Source organism: Dreissena polymorpha, chromosome 11 (genome assembly GCF_020536995.1).
Source record: "Dreissena polymorpha isolate Duluth1 chromosome 11, UMN_Dpol_1.0, whole genome shotgun sequence".
In the NCBI taxonomy this organism is placed as follows: Eukaryota; Metazoa; Mollusca; class Bivalvia; order Myida; family Dreissenidae; genus Dreissena; species Dreissena polymorpha.
Genome location: NC_068365.1, coordinates 78,309,314 through 78,329,652, shown reverse-complemented (window position 1 = coordinate 78,329,652; position 20,339 = coordinate 78,309,314). Strand labels below are relative to the sequence as shown.

Below are 20,339 nucleotides of genomic sequence, written 5' to 3'. Positions count from 1 at the left end.
AGACTTTATTGCTATAAAATTGCAAAAACATAAAAAGCACATTTAAAATGTCAAAACTCGTCATGAACTTTTCATTATGTAGATACAATTGACATAATGTATTCAATATAAATTGTTTACAAATATAATATAACTTAAATCTTAAATTACATTATAAACTTTAAAAAAAAACTATGAAAGTACACTTATAATAACAAAATATACGACAGTGTAAATAATCCCTGAGAAAAACAGCAACCATCACTGTGCAATGTGGTAACGTAGTATGAGGAATATGAACACGTTCTCTTTAACGTAAGTTCTAACTTGACATTCATTCGACTTTTGAGCCATATCCATATGGTAAAACATCAACACTTTAAAAGTTTTCCACGACATCTCTACGGGGTGATATCACAGCGTTCACAGAGAAAATGTTGCAGTCACTACCACGTGACATATCGTACACGTGACCCACGTGCCAGCTCGCGCTCTGCGGGGGTCGCCATGTTTCGATATGATAGGGAGAGTTCTCAGAAATGCACGGGTCCCTTGCGATCCCTGCGTGTATCTTATGTTGAAAGTGAAGTCCTGAAAACAGTGGTCTTAATCAGTAGTAAAAAAATGTGTCAATATAAAAAAAACACAATAACACATTTCTGATGGTCATCGGACAGATCAAATTTAGCTAAAAAGCATTGCCCTCGGTGCAAAATGAACGTTGAAGGGTAATTTTAGCGTCTATATATTGTCTTTGTCATAAACAATTATCCCAAACATTTTTATCGACCATGAATTGATATTCATATTTATCACAGAAATTAAACGGTCAACTTGTAAACGCGCACATGCAGTCCTTAGAGTCTATGAATAAGCTATATAAGTGAACATATGATTATCAAAACAGACGACGCTATATTGCGCCTGCTTACCTATGAAGTCTCTGGGTTGAACGGTGATCCTTTCCGCCTGAGGAATATCCACGGTGACTATGCGGTCGCTCTGTTCAATGTTCACAGTGTGCGACCCCACCAGCAGGAAGCTGTTGAGAAAACAATGAACCGGTAGTTGATAAAAAAAACTACTACATATGTACGTTGCATAATATACGTTCTCACGATGCTACCCCGTGATTCGTGTTGTGTAAATGTGCAATCAAAAGAACCGATGTGAAAATGCCATGTAATATCGCTGGCTAGCTTAAATTGTCATTCCGACGTTTGAACTTTTAATCGTTGATTACTTCGAAAAAGTATCGAACTGATCAAAATACTGGGTTAACGGCCACACGTAACTCAATTTCAAAAAGGGGAAAAGAGTCTGTTTTGAAGATTTAACCCTCATTATCATTTATTTAAAATAAAGTGTATGTGTGTTTGTCGAGAATCAAACTGTTCCCTCGTTGAGCTTACCGCGCGGATTGGTTGGTTGCCCGCCACACTTGCAGACTGACGAGGCCGGGAAACACGACGTAGAGAGTCCACTCTGAGATTTCGCCGGTCCGGGCGATACTACGGTTCGGATGACTGCATGCATCAAGAACATATTATAGTACACAACGATGCTCGCAAAAAGAGCCCAAATGGGTATTAAATAATTGCGTTTCAAAAACGTGCCTAAAATACAACTTTCGGGCAAACTGACAACGATGTAGCAACCCTCGTAATAGTATTCTACTAAAAACACACATTTTCGGGAAAGGTTTTTGGGAAGGCAGGACTGTGTCTTTGGTTCGTGTCTACTGCCTATGTTTAGTGTATTTAGGACAGAAATGCGTTAAACGAGCCTTAAGTTGGCACAATAATCAATATTTACAACTCGGTGGATATATATTCTGGAAAAAGATCTGCTCTAAACGATAAGATTTTTTTTAAACAAAACAGACCGCATTAGATTTTTATTTCGCTACCGCTGTCTGTTCACGCCATCCTGTGGATACTTGTATGTACCTGAGTGCATATACACGATCATGTTCTCCCACTGACTGTCGGCGCCGTATGTCGACTTGAAACAGTCTGGTGCTTACATCAAACGTGTCTTAAATGAAAAGCGAAACATTATCGGTGTTTACCCATTCATGCCTAGTGGACGCTCCCATCCTTCTAAATTGGATCAATTTATTTTCAAAATTAGGGATGTCTAGTATACTTATTTCTATATTAAGAATAGTTCTTACAGAACAAATCTTTAAGCAAACATGCGCAGACCCTGATGAGACGCCGCATCGTGCGACGTCTCATCTGGGTCTACGCTGTTTGCCAAGGCTTTTTTCTAGACGCTAGGCATGAATCGGTTAAGTGCAGTTATCGTTTGTATTTTGCATGGTGTCGCCATTTAAGGCTTATAATGCTTTGAGTTACAGTATATACTTTTAAAATACAAGAAAAAAAAATAAAACATACGAGCAACTTAATTAAAATATATTTGTTATATATGTGAATGTATATACTAGTAATTTATCACAAACGATTACATTAAAGATATAACAAATGAGGTCACGCATTAAAAAATATCACTTATTTTTAAAAGCTTTATTAATGAAATCAAACAAAACGTGCACGGAGCCAATACAAATTTATCTTACCCACACAGTTCGGGCTACTTCCGCTTAGCGTTCCATCAGCCATACACTGTCGCTTCAGGTCACCTGACACAAGCATATGACCGGATATGCATGTGTACGTTATGACGTCACCGACACTTGCGTTCATACGTTGTGTTGTAACGTTTATCGACAAGTCTTTAAAAGTATTACATGTTTGAACGTTGCTCGTGATGTTACAGAGCCGACACGTCTGCCGACACAATTTCTCGGCAAAGTCCGGAAACTCTCGGCACATCAACGGGTTGCGGTGCAATATCGTCCTACAATCCGTCCGTCTGTCGATACACGTTTCTATAAGGGGTGTGATGTAGTAACATTTAGTATACATCGCCTCAAAATATGTTAGGTTGTTAAAATGTGTAGTAGAATAGAAATTTAAACCAATCTTACTTAAAAATGAAACTCACCTTACTGAACGATTAAGATTTAACGCACCGGAAGCTGTTCAAATTCCTTCCGGTCAGTTACCGAGTATAACTCCAGTATGTTTTAAATAATTATTTTATAATATACAACATACTTTATCATGAAACTTACTTATTAAATAATATATTTCTAAGAGTACATCGTGTCTTCAGTAGCAATATTGTCAAGTATGTAGCTACTCGACTTCGCATAATTTGCACGCGAATCAGTAAATACAACCATTTATGATAATTATACCGTTACGTGATACGAAAAAAGTAAAACACAAATAATGCGTGATACGCTTGACCCATAATATGTTGATATATATGGAAGACATGTAAAACTCTGTTTAAGTGTGTGTTTTTGTAAAAATATTAATATTCAACAAGTATTTTTCAATACAATCTTAATGGAACGCTTTAGGTTTATTTCGTAAATTTAAGATATTTACTCATTCAAACTTGTTGACAATATAATATGAGCAGTCAACGAGAAAGCGTGCTATATTTGATCTGTTAGTGAGACAAACTGTGAAGTTCAATTGACGACATTGCAACACGGCGTCTGATTGTCGATCACGTGAGATGTCAGCATTAACTCAGCTTCGCGTGTCATCATTCGAGAGTCATATAAAAAGTACGAAAATATTTCATTTTCGACTTCGAACAAATACGATGTTGACATTTGAAAAAATGCTGACGAATATTGTCTCCGGATATATTGTTAGATAATAGTGTTTCGGTTTTTGGATATAACTAATCGAAATAATGAACGCGCTTTTGTTGTTGTGTTTTGTCGGAGCTTATAATTTTGTTGCAATCAATGGAAATCGAGAGTGTGAACCGTGTAGTGAAGAAATAACGTGTACCATTGGCGGGGTCACGTACGAATGTTCTCGCGACCCAACCCAAGAGTGCTCTGTCGTCTGGACGTTGAATGGTGAAAACTTTACAGAGCGTTGCAAACGGATTAATAAAATTGTTAGATGGACACGCCGTAAGATTGACAAAGTGTCTAAGAAGAAGGAATCCGATCTTAAGATACTGCGGTCTTCCTGGCGCATGAGAAACGTAGAGGAAAAGGTTGACCAGAAACTGAAAAGGTGGAACGAACACATTGAAAATAAGCTGACAAAGATCCTGGAACAAACCAAACAATTGCAGGCAACGTCATCAACCGGAAGGAAATCCGTCTTCAAGAATAATATTGCGGATACAGAACTACGTAAGCATCAACGGGATTTGAAAATAGGCAAGAAGGGTGAAAAGAACCGATTTAACTTAGAGCGAAATTTTAGAGATCCAACATACGACGTTTTTTCCCACGTCAGGAAAAATAAACAAGGTCAGATAAAAAGAAATGGCCAGATCGAGCAAACGTCGCAGAAAGATCAAGCACTAAGTTTGTTGCCGAAACAGAAGAGGCCACTGGACTATCCCAGTTTCAACCGTGCGGCAATAGAACCGAAACGAGCTGCAAAGTTTGCGAGAAGAGAACAGATGACATCCGTTAAAGATGCAAGGGTGAAGAAAAATGATCAACAACGGGCAGATCACGCACGAAGTATCGTTCAAAGACACGAACAGCCAATTCGCAATCCGGGTAATACACGTGCGAAACAAGAGCCGAGACGAGAGTTGACCAGAAATGAACAGATTACAACAGTTAGAGATGCGAGATTGAAGAAAATCCAGCAAAGATCGGGCGGATAAGAATGAAAATATTTTCGTGAAAGAAAGGACTTAAGGACTCATCAAGAACGGGTCCACGAGGAAGGCACTTAATATTGGAAATAGATGTCTAGCAGAAATCAGATGCTTGGCACGAGTGTTTACAATATGTAATATAATTATGGTTTGATTACTAGTTATCTTGAAATGTAAATAGCTAATATTAATTGCAATAGTTACTGTAAATAAATTGTAAATGCCTTTTTTTCAAATATTTAGTTTTACACGTTGTTCTGTGTGCGTTTTATTTCATGTGTAGTGGAAATATTGTTAACAATTTAGGCCTTAAATACAGTTCATTGTGTATGCTTTAAAGGTGGTTAACAGTGTATTTTATTATTAAATCAATATAGTCTTTTAACTTAAGTTATAATTGTCTTTATAGTATATGCCGATAAGTAAAATTGATCCGTTGCAAATGTGTGTGCAATTATTGAAATATATTTCAGAATCAAACATTTGCACAGTATTACTAGTTAAAAAAAATATAGTTCGTTCAGCCTGTTTGTCTAACAACGATCGTTTTGGTATAAAGAGTATGTTACCAGTTGCTATTTTACCACGTACATATAAACCAAAAACTGTCAAACTAAATCTTCGGTTTACAAGAGGTGGTGGATCTATCTAACATACGTACCTGTACATGCGAGCACGAGAGAGGTCCACTTCCCTTCCGACGTGCACGTGCTGTTTGCGGTGAAGCCATTTCGCGTTCCCGTGCACACATAGGATATAACGTCACCAACTGTGTATTCGCTTTTGGAGCTAGATATAATTTTCATGTCAGTGGTGTTGGATTCCGGGAGCGGGCATCTTATGGTGTTAACTGTATACCAAAACTTGTATTTTTGTACTCCGATCGAAAACTAACAATGGCTAAGAAAACGACCAACTGTCATCGAAGACATTGGACGACTCAGATTAACTTTCAGAATCAATCGGGTAAATTTATGCAATAAAAAGATTCAAGACTGCAGGGCAAGGTCTTTTTTAAAGCAGAGGCTTTTGCAGTAGTTTACGTAGACACTGCATTTTTACACCATGAACTAAATATAAGAATTCGTGAAATGCAAATGATACTTAAATAATTCAGTACTTAGTAACCAATTGGAACCATAATTCTCCGTATTTATCAAATGAGGTTATCATACAACTCACCGGACGCGACCAATTGCCGTTGCGCACACAGTCCGCAAGACTTCCGGCATCCCCTGGTCGCCTCTGGATCCTGGGCGCAGTACCCGGGGTTCTTGTACACAGAGTACTCACAGTCGTCGAACAAGTCAATGCAGGCCCCTGGAAATGTAATGTTAACAAATGGAGAGGGCGATCCAATATATAAGGTGATTTTCTTTTCACAATGCGCATTTAAACAAAATAGCACAATGAAACCACATATCCGATAAGTCGCAAAGTACTAATAATTACAAGTTGTAATTATTAGTCAACTTTTACGTTTTAGGAGTTTCAACGAAGGGGGTATTGATTTTTAGTGTTCATTATGACAGTCTTAATGGCCTGTACAGGTGCAGTTTTCACAACAATTGCATCAGTGAGCGATTTGTATTTTAAGTTTCATAGACTATGTGTAGTATACTATTTAATTGTATTATGAGTTAAATTAGAATGTTCCACCGAATGTCAGTGTTATTGATTTAGTCGCTGTCAAGATTTTATTAAAACTCTTGCGTAAAGGGTTTTAATATTCAGCTCTTTGCAGGCGTTTGGGTAGAGTGCTATTAAGGTTTATAACACATGCGTTCCCGTTTATTTAATATTCCTGAACAAATTACATGGACTACTAACATAAGTTTTACTTGAAAACTATATCTGAACGCACGAGTATATTTAATTTATATATTGATTAAGAAATGGCGGAGAAAATACGCATGTTTATATGTACTCAAATGGCAGACGTCGCAGTAGGTGCGCGCGCATGTTTCAGCGTTCGTGTAGCACCAAGGCGCGGTGCCGTGACCAGGGTTGCGACACATATTACCCTCCAGCTGCATGTGCGTGACACTGCAATATTTAAAAATAAAAACTTATAATATTAACGTTATAATTTTTGCTATCAACTCGTCGAACGTTTTTGATACAAAAATACGTAAATATATTGAGACGATAAATAAAATTATATTCAATAAAAAAATCTTAGTTGAACCATCTTTAATTGAAATTTAGTATGATGATTAGTATGAGCAATAATTGTAATTGTCTTCAATGTTTATTTTCTTCAGGTCTTTTTGTACGTTTGTTTTTTGCAAGAAAGACCACTAACTTAAAGACATGATGTCGACAGTGGGTCACCCGGTCCCAGGGCACGCATGGTTCATAGTTCTGGTCGTAATTGACATTGCCATGGTAACTGTCGTCCAGGCCGCTATTCGTGTAACAAAGGTCATCAGCTAGGAAAGTGAGGAAAAAATAAATAAGCGATATAAACGTAAGAATGCATTTAAGAATTAAATTTTTAAATTTAAGAAGTTTGCGTTGATTTCTGCCATATCTTTCAGTTTCGATGGCGGGTTTGAAAGGTGCCAACACGATTAAAAGCCAGACACTCAAGTAAAACCGCCAGTACAATTTTGAGATTTGTCATCCTCAATGTTTGTTTTTCGGCGGGTTCAAATGGCACCAAACTACAACATAACATAACGACAATTATGACAATTTTCGTTATTTCGTGTAAGCGTGTAGACAGGATTATATGGCGCCAACAAAAAAAGCAAGAACACACATATACAGGAAAATTAAGACAATTAAAACTATTGTTCATTCGCGTTGAACACCCGCCAAATGTCAGCACTATTAGCCACCATAAAGGAGTGTGTTCTAGTTTCCGATAAACACTCGTTAGCTATGTAGAAAGTTTTGGACCAGTTGGTCGGTTTACAGATAATCTGCCACGCCTAAGCACTAGTGACAATATCAAGAAGCAAGAATGCTTTGAACAGATGGACTCTACAAGTTTGCAATGTAAGACACAGGCACCGGTTGAAAAGTTCTTCGAAAATTGCTAAAATAGCAAATGTAGACAGTTCGCTTAATAAGTATTTAGTAAAAAACGCCATAATGGCATTTTGGCCGCATCACCTGATACAACAAGCGACAAAAGTTGAAATATCTTGGCATATTGCATCTCGATGTCTGCCGATATGAAATTGCTTCGAGTAAGCCAAAAAAACATTTTCAAGGCCACATGAATCTCAAACAATTGAATGTTAAAACAGATAAACCGTTTAGATATATTCTCCTCATTTTAAATGTATTCGTTTATATCTTGACCCACCTGTTATAAACGTGATTGACGCCTTGAACATGGCCTGGGCTGGGCCAGCGCCCTTTGACCCCAGAGTGAGGCTCAGGGTTTCCTTCTGACTCAATACCGACTTCCGGAATCCATCACCACAATACCTTTAGATAGATATCATTATACATCGTATACAGGCCAACTATATGTTAATACATAATGTAATAACGGGTGGATTTATGGCCAAAACGTTTTTGAATTTCATTATGTGAATCATGAGAACGTTTAAACGTTTTCAAGTTTAAACAATAATTTTAAAACAAGTTAAATACCTCTAAAAGGAAGAAACTGAGAAGATTTTTTTCCCATTCAAACATGATTGTACATTTTATGTTTTTCAGTAGTAGTGAGATCTTCATCCTAGCATGCATTTTTGTCGAACTGTTTATTGGGCAGTAAAAATCTTACAACAATTATCTCTCTATATAGAAAGCAATACGTATAATTGAGATACGTCATTCGAAAATGTGTCTTAAACCATATTCGACCAGTAACTTCAGACCAGCATACGCATCCGCGAAGTCTAGTAAGGAGCTACCATGTCTTCTATAAACGCACGCAATGTTTCCTGGTCTCATTAGCGGACAGTGTTGCTCATGACCAGACTGCGCAGATTCGCAGACAGGTTTAGAGTTGCGCCGGTCGAATATGGCCTACAACCCATTTTGGCTTCACGCTGATCAATTTTCAGAATGTACATGTAAAATGGTCAGTACTTAATAGTAAACAACAAGAGAGCAAAGATCACACGATAAAAGATGTTGTCATTATACTGCATACTGCATGTTACTTAAATATGCCTAAGATTTACAACGCATACTTAATGCCTGGTTGCCCTGGCAACAGATGACGTATCTCGATGTAGCTGTCACATGACTTATCGCTGGTCTCGCGGGGAACGCTGAAGTCCGAGAACTCGAGGAGAATCTGACTGCCAGGGGGACCCTACAATACAGGCGCATGAACATTATACATATCACAAACTGTCGTATTTTAAGTCTTGGATTTGTAAACGATCTCTCGTACACGGGAATGTTTTGTCAAGCGGACGTTCGTATATTTGAATGTTTTGTTCAACAAAATAATTTTGTCAATTTTTATGTTTTGTCCAGCGATTGTTTGCATATGTGAATATTTTGTCCAACGAGTTTCCGCATATAAAAACGTTCTTTCCAACGTATGTTCTTGTATGTTTATGTTTTGCCCAACGATTTTGTGTATATATGAATGTTTAAATCAGCGAACTTTCGAACACGTGAATGTTTTACCCCAGCGAAGTTCGCGGGACGAGAACAAAATTTGCACATGGACTATACACAAATTCAAACATATTTTATATCGAGACAACATTATACTTATATGCAAAGTGAATGTTGTTGGCATAATATACTTGGCCGTCTCACTCGATTATGTGTACCCCTAGGGGTGTTACATTATGCCGTGTTTTATTTCTCTTCGACTTGTGGAGAAAGAAAGCTTCCAATTTTGTCTTAAATGTATTTTAAAGTGGTTTCGTGAGCAGGAAACGGTTATTAGTTTTGGAGGATACTCATTTGAAAAAAAAGAAACAACAGATAAAAGATAAAACCCGTGCTTGGTGCGTGTTATATTATTTGGGCCACTGTAATTGCTGCAGGCACTTAACGATTAAGTTTCTTGCCTTTATAAACCACGTACACCTGCGTTTCGTGGAAAACAGGAAAGGGTATCCGGGGGTGCTTATGGACGACTTCCGGTTTACGTATGAAAGATGGACAAAGTCTCCGCAAGTCTCTTCTTCAACACGCGCATCTGTTAAAAAGGAAAATGCACCAGTGATTACACAATTTAACTTCACAAGTCTATGAATACAAAAAAGAGTTGTACATCATTTTAGAAGGTATAACTTTCAATTACATAACACATAAGTTAATGTCATAGGTCAATTCACCGGTCCATACAAATCACGGTAATTTTATACTTTAGAAAACGCCTAGAAGATACTTGGCAGTCGTTCTTTAATAATATTTTTTATCAAAGCAAAACCCAGCAGATATAAGAAACGACAATAATAGTATAGGTAACCGACCCGTGTTTGGCATGTACCAACAGATGGTCAGTGGTCTCAGACGGTCCCCGCGTAGGGTCCACCTGTTGGAAATCGAGGCCACGCCCAGGCCTGGAAGGCACAAAGAAGGAATGTTAACACATATGATTAATGGGCCTCGCTCTGAGAAAACGGGACTTTAATGTGCGGAAAGTGTCGTCCCTGAATGCAGAGGCTATTCCGCATTTATTGTTGTTGTTGTTTTTTTCGTTTGAAGGAAGTCACTTCTGAGCGAAAGTCTAGTTAAGGTGGAGATTGTCGTCCCTGATAGACCTTAATGGACTGCACAGGCTTATTTAGGACGACACTTTAAGCACATGCGTTAAACCCCGTTTTAACAGAACGATGCTGAAGTGTTTAAGCAGAGCATGAATGATAACCATCATGCACAGACATCTAGATATGTTTCATTCCAAACAACACTTACCGGTTATTTACATTTGTTTTCTTCCATAAACATCTTATTTTTATATTGATCGAAACAGAGACGACAATAGAATTAACGATTAATAATCCCATATGTGGACATTTGTTAAACGCAGGATGTGTGAGTGGTGTGGGCGGCGTGAGTGTCGTGTTATTTATAAGCGTAGTTTATGTAGATATACAAAAAGAATTGTATATTAAAACATCCAGTATTTACAAATGAAAGTGTGCTTACTTGAAATCAAGAATGTCGGAGAAAATACAATTGTATTTTTTATATCGTTACAACGTTTGCAGAGTGACAGTTTTCTGCATGTGAAAACAAACGTACCGGGTTTCATATCGCACGTGGTAGATTTTGAATCCAGCGCTTGCGTCAGTACAAATGTCTTTTGGGACGGAAAGCTGGTGACGTCAGATCCGCTCGATTCATCGTCGAGATGGCAACATAAACTAAAGGCAATGCTGCCATCTTTCGTGACGTACGGTGCTGATCCGCCCGCTACAAAGTCCGCATACACTCTGTTGGTCCTGTATGATGCCTGGTGCTCTTGGAAACCTTAAATATATCAAATGGCGCACGCATTATAAATGAAACTAGTACTCGTGCAATTGGGGAACGAAATCTAAATGAAGTTCCAAACTATCGAACGCTATAGAAGAAGAAGAAGAAAAAAGAAGAAGAAGGAGAAGAAGAAGAAGAAGAAGAAGAAGAAGAAGAAGAAAAGAAGAAGAAGAAGAAGAAGAAGAAGAAGAAGAAGAAGAAGAAGAAGAAGAAGAAATACAAAATAGAACCGGATGAAAAAAAGTGGAAAAAAATAACTGCGTTTTACTCAAAAAGAGACGCTCAAACATAGAATTCAAATGACACAAATAAGTGTTCTCTGTTTTACAACAAAGAATCTCGGGATTATAACGTTTATATACAAGTAAGACTATTCGATATAAGGTGTCGTATTTGTTTTTATGATGTTTTTCTGATTACCTGATGGGCACGTGTTGTTGGCTCCGCTAAACACGCAGTAGTTTCCAGAAGGCCACGTGGGCTTTCTTCCGGTAGTGTGGTCGTATCGCTTCGAACAGAAATACAGCGTGTTGAGACGCCCCATATCCAGTGGGTCAAAACGGGCGTTTGCGGTGTCCACCAACTGCACGAAGCCATGCTGAAATCCTACCGGACAGTCGTCACCAGGAGGGCGTAACAAGGAATAACTTCCTGCTGGCCACAAATCTGAAATGTGTTACTTTTGTTTTCAGACGGACATTTGATATAGCATCAAATCCTTTCTGTCGCGGACTTTTCACTCTTTGAACATTTTATACTGATTAATATCTTTATCTTTATCATACTTATTATAATATTAAATACTGTATCAAACGTTCAAACGAAAGTATACTACATGCCTGATATACGTTGGATTCAAATCTATCTGTTCACGCTCGTTTGCATTAAACGCCTTTCTTTTATGTAAACAGTATTGAGTACTTATTTTAGAACACGTCCTTGGTGTCGTTATAAAGATATAAAGAACGCTCCCCGAGTTGGGAATGAACCCGAGACCTGCCGGTCTCAAGACGGACACCATACAGATTTATATGAGCCTATCTCTGGGAAAACAGGTATTAATGCATGTGCGTAAAATGTCGTCCCAGATTAGCCTGTGCAATCCACACATGCTAATCAGGATCGACATTTTCCGCCTTATCCAGACTTTCGCTACGAAGAGACTTATTTTAAAGAGAAATACCGAAAATAAGCGGAAAGAATCGGCCCTGATTAGCCTTTGCAGACTGCATAAGCTAATATTGGACGACACTTTCAGCACATTTGCCCCGTTTAACTACAGCGAGGCTCGTGTGCAAATACCCATTGCCATTCACTAGATTATTCGTGTGTATTTATTTATTATGTAAACTGCTCTTGAGTACAACAACTGTGTACGTACCTGCTCCCAGCGGTGTGTTACATCCGGTCCGCGGCTCCAGCCCGTCTGGACAGCGACATCTACACTGACCATCTATGAACGATACGTAGCCGTCATTGGCGCACGGCAGAGGAAAGTCGGGGCATTTCTCGTCTGAAATTCGAAACAATTATTGTATAATGCCTGGTGCAATTGTAAAATGCAAGCACTTTAGCGGTACCCTGTCAAGACAGTAGACAATATACAGTAAACAAATATATATGCAGTACTTAATTCAATCTGTCATTATTGACAGATTTAACGCTTGCTGCTTTCAATGCAAATAAATTGTACATAAATACATAAAATATAAATAAATTATGGTCATTTTTTCGAAGCCGTTTTTACATTAACGAGCACAAAACAAGAGTAAATCACCGAGAACACACTAGTATGATTGTTTTAAGGGTTGGTACTCATACAGGACTAATAACAAAACTCAGATCTCACCCTGCATTCTGTAGACGCTCTGTATCTCTTGCAGCATGTAGAACACTTTGAAGTCTTGCTGATGCAGCAAGTAGCGCATGTCCGGGTCCAGGGGGGTGATTGTCTCTTGCGTGTTCTTACTGAATGTCTGCAAGGAAAACAACGACGATCCTAAGCGTTGATATAATACAGAAATCACCACCACAACCAGCCGTATGACTTCAGGTAAAACTTCAGATATCAACATATTAGCCATCGTCTGCGGTACCAGAACGCAATCTTGATTATAACGTCGTCTTTATAAAAACGAGGTCAATTGAGTTGCGTTCTGAGAAAACTGGGCATAATGCTTGTGCGTAAAGTGTCGTCCCATATTAGCCGTTGCAGTCCGCACAGGCTAATCAGGGACGGCACTTTACGTTTTTATGATATTTTTCGTTTCAAGAAAGTCTCTTCTTATAAAAAAAATCACGTTGAGGCGGAAAGTGTCGTTCCTGATTAGCCTGTGCGGACTGCACAGGTTTATCTGAAACGACACTTTACGAACATGCATTAAACCCTCTTTTCCCAGAGTGCGGCTCAAATGTGTCAATCCTTACATTGGACGCGTAGTGCATGATGGAGCTCATGTCGTAACGGTCAAACGTCTTGAACGCCGGGGACGTGAGTATCTTGAAGTTGGCAGCAAGATCTGAAAGAAAAACAGTCGGAATTGTACGTAGGAGGTCGATAGAAATTAAAACTATATAATACAATATATTATACGGATATATATTGGGCTACGGATGTAAAGGAGCTTCTTTTTAAATATGGGTTATTCTTTATTTGGCTCTCACAGAATGTTGGTGATATTGATTTATTCATGCTCCGTTTTAAACAACGCCTGACTGATTGTGCAACTCAAACCTGGCACGAAAATATAAATGACTCTTCAAGATGTGATACTTACAGACAATTTAAAAGTTTATTAAACAAGGAACGATATTTAGACATAACAATGCCATTTCATTGCAGACAAGCGTTAGCGAGATTTCGCTGTTCAAGCCATAGGTTTCAAATAGAGTTAGATAGGCAATTAGGAATACCAAGAAATCTTTGAATATGTGCACATTGTCAATTAGAAAATGAATCTGTAAAAACATAGGATGAATATCATGTATTTTTTGAATGCTCTAAATATGCTGACATTAGGCAAATCTATTTGTATAATTGGTATCATGGTAGGCAAACTGTTTCTAATTTCTTTGATCTGTTAAGAAATGAAAATGAGTTTGTTATTAAAAAAATAGCCTTTTATGTTTACCATTTAATACGTTTTTCCTATGGAACGTAATACTTGTAGTTGAAGTATGTTTGTTCGTATCTGTTTTTTGTTTTGTTTTCTCCATTCAATGATATTGTATACATGTATATATATATAGGTAGGGACAACTCTCTGTATTATCTGTATATATATATATTTTGTAAACATGATGTATTATGGGCCGGAGGCCTTTGTTTACAATAAACTTACTTACTTACTTACTTACTTAATAAACATGAGTCTCACGTGATGGTTTTTGGTAATATTGTTCATTTGTACATTTTTGCATGTCGGTAGCACGTAATAATGAACAACAAATGAGAAAGATCTGCAAAGGGATTAAATGTAAATGCAGTTGTCGACATGAGAGGGAATTTCAAAATGAAGAACTGAAATGATGCTTCCTCGTTCAAAACAAAAGACACAAAGATAAATCCAATATTAAACTTACCGATACGATTTTATTTAAGCCATGAACCCGTTTTAAGCAACCGTCCGTTAGTAAGAAACTTCATTTCTTATATTGCTAAACACATACTTGTGCAAGGGTTATTTCTTGATCGACATGCACACAAAGTCTAGAAATTACATGCGATGCTTACAGTCTATGATGTTTTCCTGGTTGACCCGGATGTACTGGTCTCGGAGTGGACTGTTGATCTCGTGCAGTAGTCCAAGCGCGTGACCTAGTTCGTGCACGCACTCCATCTGGGCAACAAACAGTACGTGGTACTTGAAGAATTTTGTTAAACGGTTTCAATGCAGCAAGTAATGCAGCCAATGAGATGCGAAACATTTGCAGTAAAAATTTGCCCATTAGACGGCAATAGCTGTGGAAATAATACAAAGTATGCCGGGTCTTTGAATGGCCAATAGCATATGTAGAGTTATTAAAAGTATGAACGTGTAAGGAGTATAATGTATATATGAACCTTGTTCTGAGAAAACTGGGCCTAATGCACATGCGTTAAGTGTCATCCCAGATTAGCCTGTGCATGCCGCACAGGCTAATCAAGGACGACACTACCCGCCTAAACTTGATTTTCGGTAAGGAGGGACTTCCTTGAAACTAAAAATACCATACAAGCGGAAAGTGTCGTCCCTGACTAGCCTGTGCGAACTGCATAGGCTAATCTGGGACGACACTTTACGCACATGCATTATGCCCAGTTTTCTCAGAACACGACACATATATATATTGAATCGACGCGCTGACCACATGTTTAACAACTTTACAGACGACGTGTTTACTGAGGACCACCTACATCGGTGCAGCAGGATATTTGTTGTCCACGCTCGCCCTTCCTGTTGCCCACCCAGGACCAGCAGCTGTAAATGCAAAACAATGGATATTACATGTTTACACTCGCGGAACTTAAAGCTAAACTAGTTTTATGTGCAGAAAATGTTAGGCACTTTTTATGCAAGTTAGGTCCCAGCGACATCTAAAATATATCACCAAACTCGCGTCTCATTCGTCAGCCTGCGTGATTCCCTATTCAACTATTTAAAGCATCAAATTTCGACGTTGTAAAAATATCCGGAGGCGTAAATTTTGTCTTTGTCTTTAAATTGCTATGGTTTTATAAACTGCAAATGATTCTGTATTGAAAGTCTTGGTACACTCGGTTATCATCTATGCCTTGGGAACTGTTGATTAAAGCAGACGGAAAACAGCCGAAACTGTAACGCATTATTAAAAACGACTAGTTCACAAGTATGATAAAAGTAAAAATAGTAAACAGGAAAACAAATGAACGAAGATAGAAAGTTAATATATCCCTAACAAGATACCTTCCTGTGTCTACAAAAATGAGGTAGTTCCGGTGGTCAAGGTTGAATACTTCCGGTACGCTCTCGTTCCATGGCACGAACCGGATGTGGGTCCAGTATTCAAACATCCCAAATACATGACCCTTAATATTGTCGCGTTTGTAGGATCCTGTAACCGCATTGAAGCTCGTGTAATGAAACTTACGATATCACAATACCTCTGGTACTATACGAAACTATTAAATTAACCGGGATTATGTATAAAATTGACTAAAACCTCAAGCAAACATTTCTTTAAACTAAAGAGAAAACCTGTAAAATGTGATTTGCGAGTAATTTATTATATAAAAAATGTCTTGCACAAATAATCTAAATCCTATCGGATAAGATAGTTTTCCAATATTGTGTACAGATTCGGTTCTTGAAAAGCTCATTTCAAAAGTACTGTTGACTATATGCCTCTAGGCAGCTTCTAATTAGAGACTCATGGTTAACTTATATATTAAAGGTAATTAATTTGCATTAAACGTTGAGGAAATGTATAATTGTTAAACAAGTATTTTGGTATTATGATATACTAAAATACGCTGTAAGGAAGCGATACGAAGCGGGAAACCCCGGTTTTGCTTGTTTGTAAAAACTAAAGCATATCGTAGAGTCAGACTGTTGGAACAATAGCACTTAAACTGTGAAATACATAAATTTATATTGCGTGAAACACAACTGTGGTACTTGGCTATGTATAACTATGGCACAAACCCAATGATTCATCAAATGTGTAGGGGACAATGCCGCGAGTCCAGCGCCGGTTAATGTTACTGTTAATGTAGCGCTTGTTGCGACCAAGTTTCTGAAATGTTTGAAGCTTATGGTATACACAAGTAAAATTAATAAGCTATTATTTATCCCCCCCCCCGCCAAAGGCGGGGGGATATAGCATTGGGTCCGTCTGTCCGTCAGTCTGTTAGTCCGTTCGTCCGTATGTCGCACAAATTGTTAGGGCTATATCTTAGAAAAAATACATGAAACTTCATATGTGTATAGATAACAATGAGAAAAAGTGTCATGCACAAGAACCATAATCCTACACTTTCTTTAATAAGAGTAATTGCCCTTTGTTTTTTTGTTGTATGATATTTTTTTCAGAGCTGTATCCCAGATTCTATGCAAAATTTCAACATTAAACTTAATGGGTGTATTGATATTGATGAGGAAAAGTGCCATGCTTAAGAACCATTCACTTTCTTAAAGAAGAGTTATTGCCCTATGTTGTTTTTGTATGATTGAACTTTTCAGGGCTATATCTAAGACATGATACACCATTACAACATGAAACTTCATTGATGTATAGAAATCAATGGGAAGACGTACCATGCACAAGAACCATAAACCTGCACTTTCTTAACTTATTATTTTGTTCTTTGTAATTTTTCAAGGCTATATCTAAGAAAAGCTACAATATTTATACATGCAACTTCATGGGGGAGTAGATATCAATGAGGAGAATTGCAATTCATAAAAACAATTACCATGCACTTAATTATTACCTATTAATAACTATTACCCTATGCTTAATGATTATACTGTATATTAAGGGATTTGCACCGATCCATAAACAAAGTTTATTTGGCGGGGGATATCGATTCAACGAATTCGCTTTTTTATTGTAGTTTTTGCATTGACCTCAGAAAATACAATCATAAATTTGTTCAGGGTTTAAAATACAGTATTACTATGGTTCATATTTTTCTTGTACCGAAGGTGAAATCATTTCTTTTTTTGCGAACAGGTAAAACATCACGTTGCGGTTAATCGCAGACAAAAAAAAAATATCCAGATAATTATGTCAAATATTGCCTTCTCTTGTACCTCATCTTCGACCATTTCCGGTGGAAACACGTCCAACACTTTCGCCTCCCTTTCTTCTGCCACCAGTTGCTCGTCCAAGACGTCCTGCTTACTGCGCATGTCAGGATATCCGTTGTGCAATACGAACGATACGTAATCATTGGTGGTCGCAAAAGTATGGTCATCTCCATTGTATGCCTGTGAAATGAGACTCTGGTCTTAAATTATCACATACCACATGTCGTCTTAATGTCTTCTAAATGCAATGTGTTTTCAATCGGGTAAAAACATTTATAGTAGTAGTAGTATTTGTAGTAGTAGTAATAGTAGTAGTAGTAGTAGTAGTAGTAGTAGTAGTAGTAGTAGTAGTAGTAGTAGTAGTAGTAGTAATAGTAGTAGTAGTAGTAGTAGTAGTAGTAGTAGTAGTAGTAGTAGAAGTAGTAGTAGTAGTAGTAGTAGTAGTAGTAGTAGTAGTAGTAGTAGTAGTAGTAGTAGTAGTAGTAGTAGTAGTAGTAGTAGTAGTAGTAGTAGTAGTAGTAGTAGTAGTAGCAGTAGCAGTAGCAGTAGCAGTAGCAGTAGAAGTATTAGTAGTAGTAGTAGTAGTAGTAGTAGTAGAAGTAGTAGTAGTAGTAGTAGTAGTAGTAGTAGTAGTAGTAGTAGTAGTAGTAGTAGTAGTAGTAGTAGTAGTAGTAGTAGTAGTAGTAGTAGTAGTAGTAGTAGTAGTAGTAGTAGTAGTAGTAGTAGTAGTAGTAGTAGTAGTAGTAGTAGTAGTAGTAGTAGTAGTAGTAGTAGTAGTAGTAGTAGTAGTAGTAGTAGTAGTAGTAGTAGTAGTAGTAGTAGTAGCAGCAGCAGTAGTAGTAGTACATGTAGTAGGAGTAGTAGTAGTAATAGCTAAAATAGTATTAAAAGCTAAAATAGTAACAGTTATTGTAATTGTAGCACTGGTTGTTATACAGGTAGAAATAGAAGTAAAGGAGCAGCAGAAACAACACCATTAAACAATAATAATAGAATTACTCTTAGTGCGTAGCAGTCAACTTACCCCAAGTAGAGCGAAGCACGTGCTCCATTGTGCGGGTAGGGCGCTCCACGCGATATACAAGACCACAACCACCAGACGGAGCGACGTTACATCCATACTCTACTATTAACTCTTTCACTGCTGGAACCGAATTTTGAAGGCCTTTGCAAACAGTTTGTATCCAGATGAGACGCCACAGAAAGTGGCGTCTCATCGGGATCCAAACTGTTTGCTATTCTGATAGTATTCTTTGAATAAAAAATCGAAGAAACTGCTTATTTTAGAAATTCAGCAGAGGACATTTTAGCAGACGACAAATTTCCCAGCATGCAAAGGATTAAACAGACACACGATGGTGATGTGAACATACCAAGCCACTTCACCGGCACGTACACTTGCTGGATTTTATTGAATTTTATTACATGTATTAAATTTGTTTTCCTAATTTAAGCAAGACAAGAGAAGATTATATGTATCGCTTATGCAAAAAGACATATGCCGGGCATGATTTAAGTTAGTCCTTCTTTTAAATTTCTTCCCAAAAGAAAAATCATCCAGGATTCACTTATCCTTTTTACAGTCATGTCGATTTGATAATCAATTGGTAATATTGTGTGTCCAAATGAATGCTTTCTTAATTCCATTTAATATATTTCCTTTCAGTTCACATCGTATTTCAGTAGACATAACAATAATAATTGAGTATGTTAGCATAACTGCAGACGGATATATTATTGTATTATTTTCCAATATTGTCTTTCGTCAACGAAACGTGTTTATTACGCACCTTTATCTGATATCGCCTGTGGGAGTAAACCCCGGGGGACTGAATAGGCATACGGTACAGGTGTGTGACACTTCTAACAACAATAACTATTAATTATACTACTTGGTCTTTATCGCCAGAAGAATCATGATATTGTTTCAATATTATCATTGAATTAAAATTATAATTAATTGCAATATAGACTAAACTATATTTTTTAAGTTAACAACAACAATGATCATAATGATAATAATAATAATGATGATAATAAAAATAATAATAATAATAATAATAATAATAATAATAATAATAATAATAATAATAATAATAATAATAATAATAATAATAACAACAACAATAATAATAATAATAATAATTATTATTATTATTATTATCATAATAATAATAATTATAAACATAACTAAAGTAATAATAATAATGTTCATACCTGAAGCTACGGAGGCTGTTTCAGTGCCCTGTATCACTGGTGCAGTCAAGAAATGTTAACACATACAAACCTGCTTAAAATGGTTTCAGATTTTGTACGTATCGGTATTACACCTTTTGGTTTATCGATTACATTTAAAGACACATTCTTTATCTTTGCTCAGTTGATACGGCAGCATCACTGGATTCCGACAAAGATGACGCCGCTTTTATCTCCCGAAGCCAGTGACTAGCATTATCT

The 20,339-nt window shown here is 37.3% G+C and overlaps 1 protein-coding gene across 1 annotated transcript; it reads right to left on the bottom strand.

Annotated features, from left to right (window-relative positions):
• Positions 1-327: 327 nt before the first annotated feature.
• LOC127849961 (uncharacterized) lies at positions 328-19,002 on the bottom strand. Its single transcript, XM_052382701.1, has 21 exons — positions 18,907-19,002; positions 17,886-18,062; positions 16,776-16,866; positions 16,038-16,185; positions 15,509-15,572; positions 14,846-14,951; positions 13,540-13,631; positions 12,962-13,088; positions 12,494-12,625; positions 11,533-11,778; positions 11,034-11,106; positions 10,121-10,193; positions 8,856-8,980; positions 8,015-8,139; positions 7,004-7,130; positions 6,626-6,744; positions 5,881-6,018; positions 2,564-2,875; positions 1,929-2,016; positions 912-1,021; positions 328-570 (listed from the first exon to the last, which is right to left on the bottom strand). Exons 1-21 carry the CDS (start codon positions 19,000-19,002, stop codon positions 359-361), a joined length of 2,781 nt encoding a protein of 926 aa, XP_052238661.1. The 3' UTR covers positions 328-358.
• Positions 19,003-20,339: the final 1,337 nt, after the last annotated feature.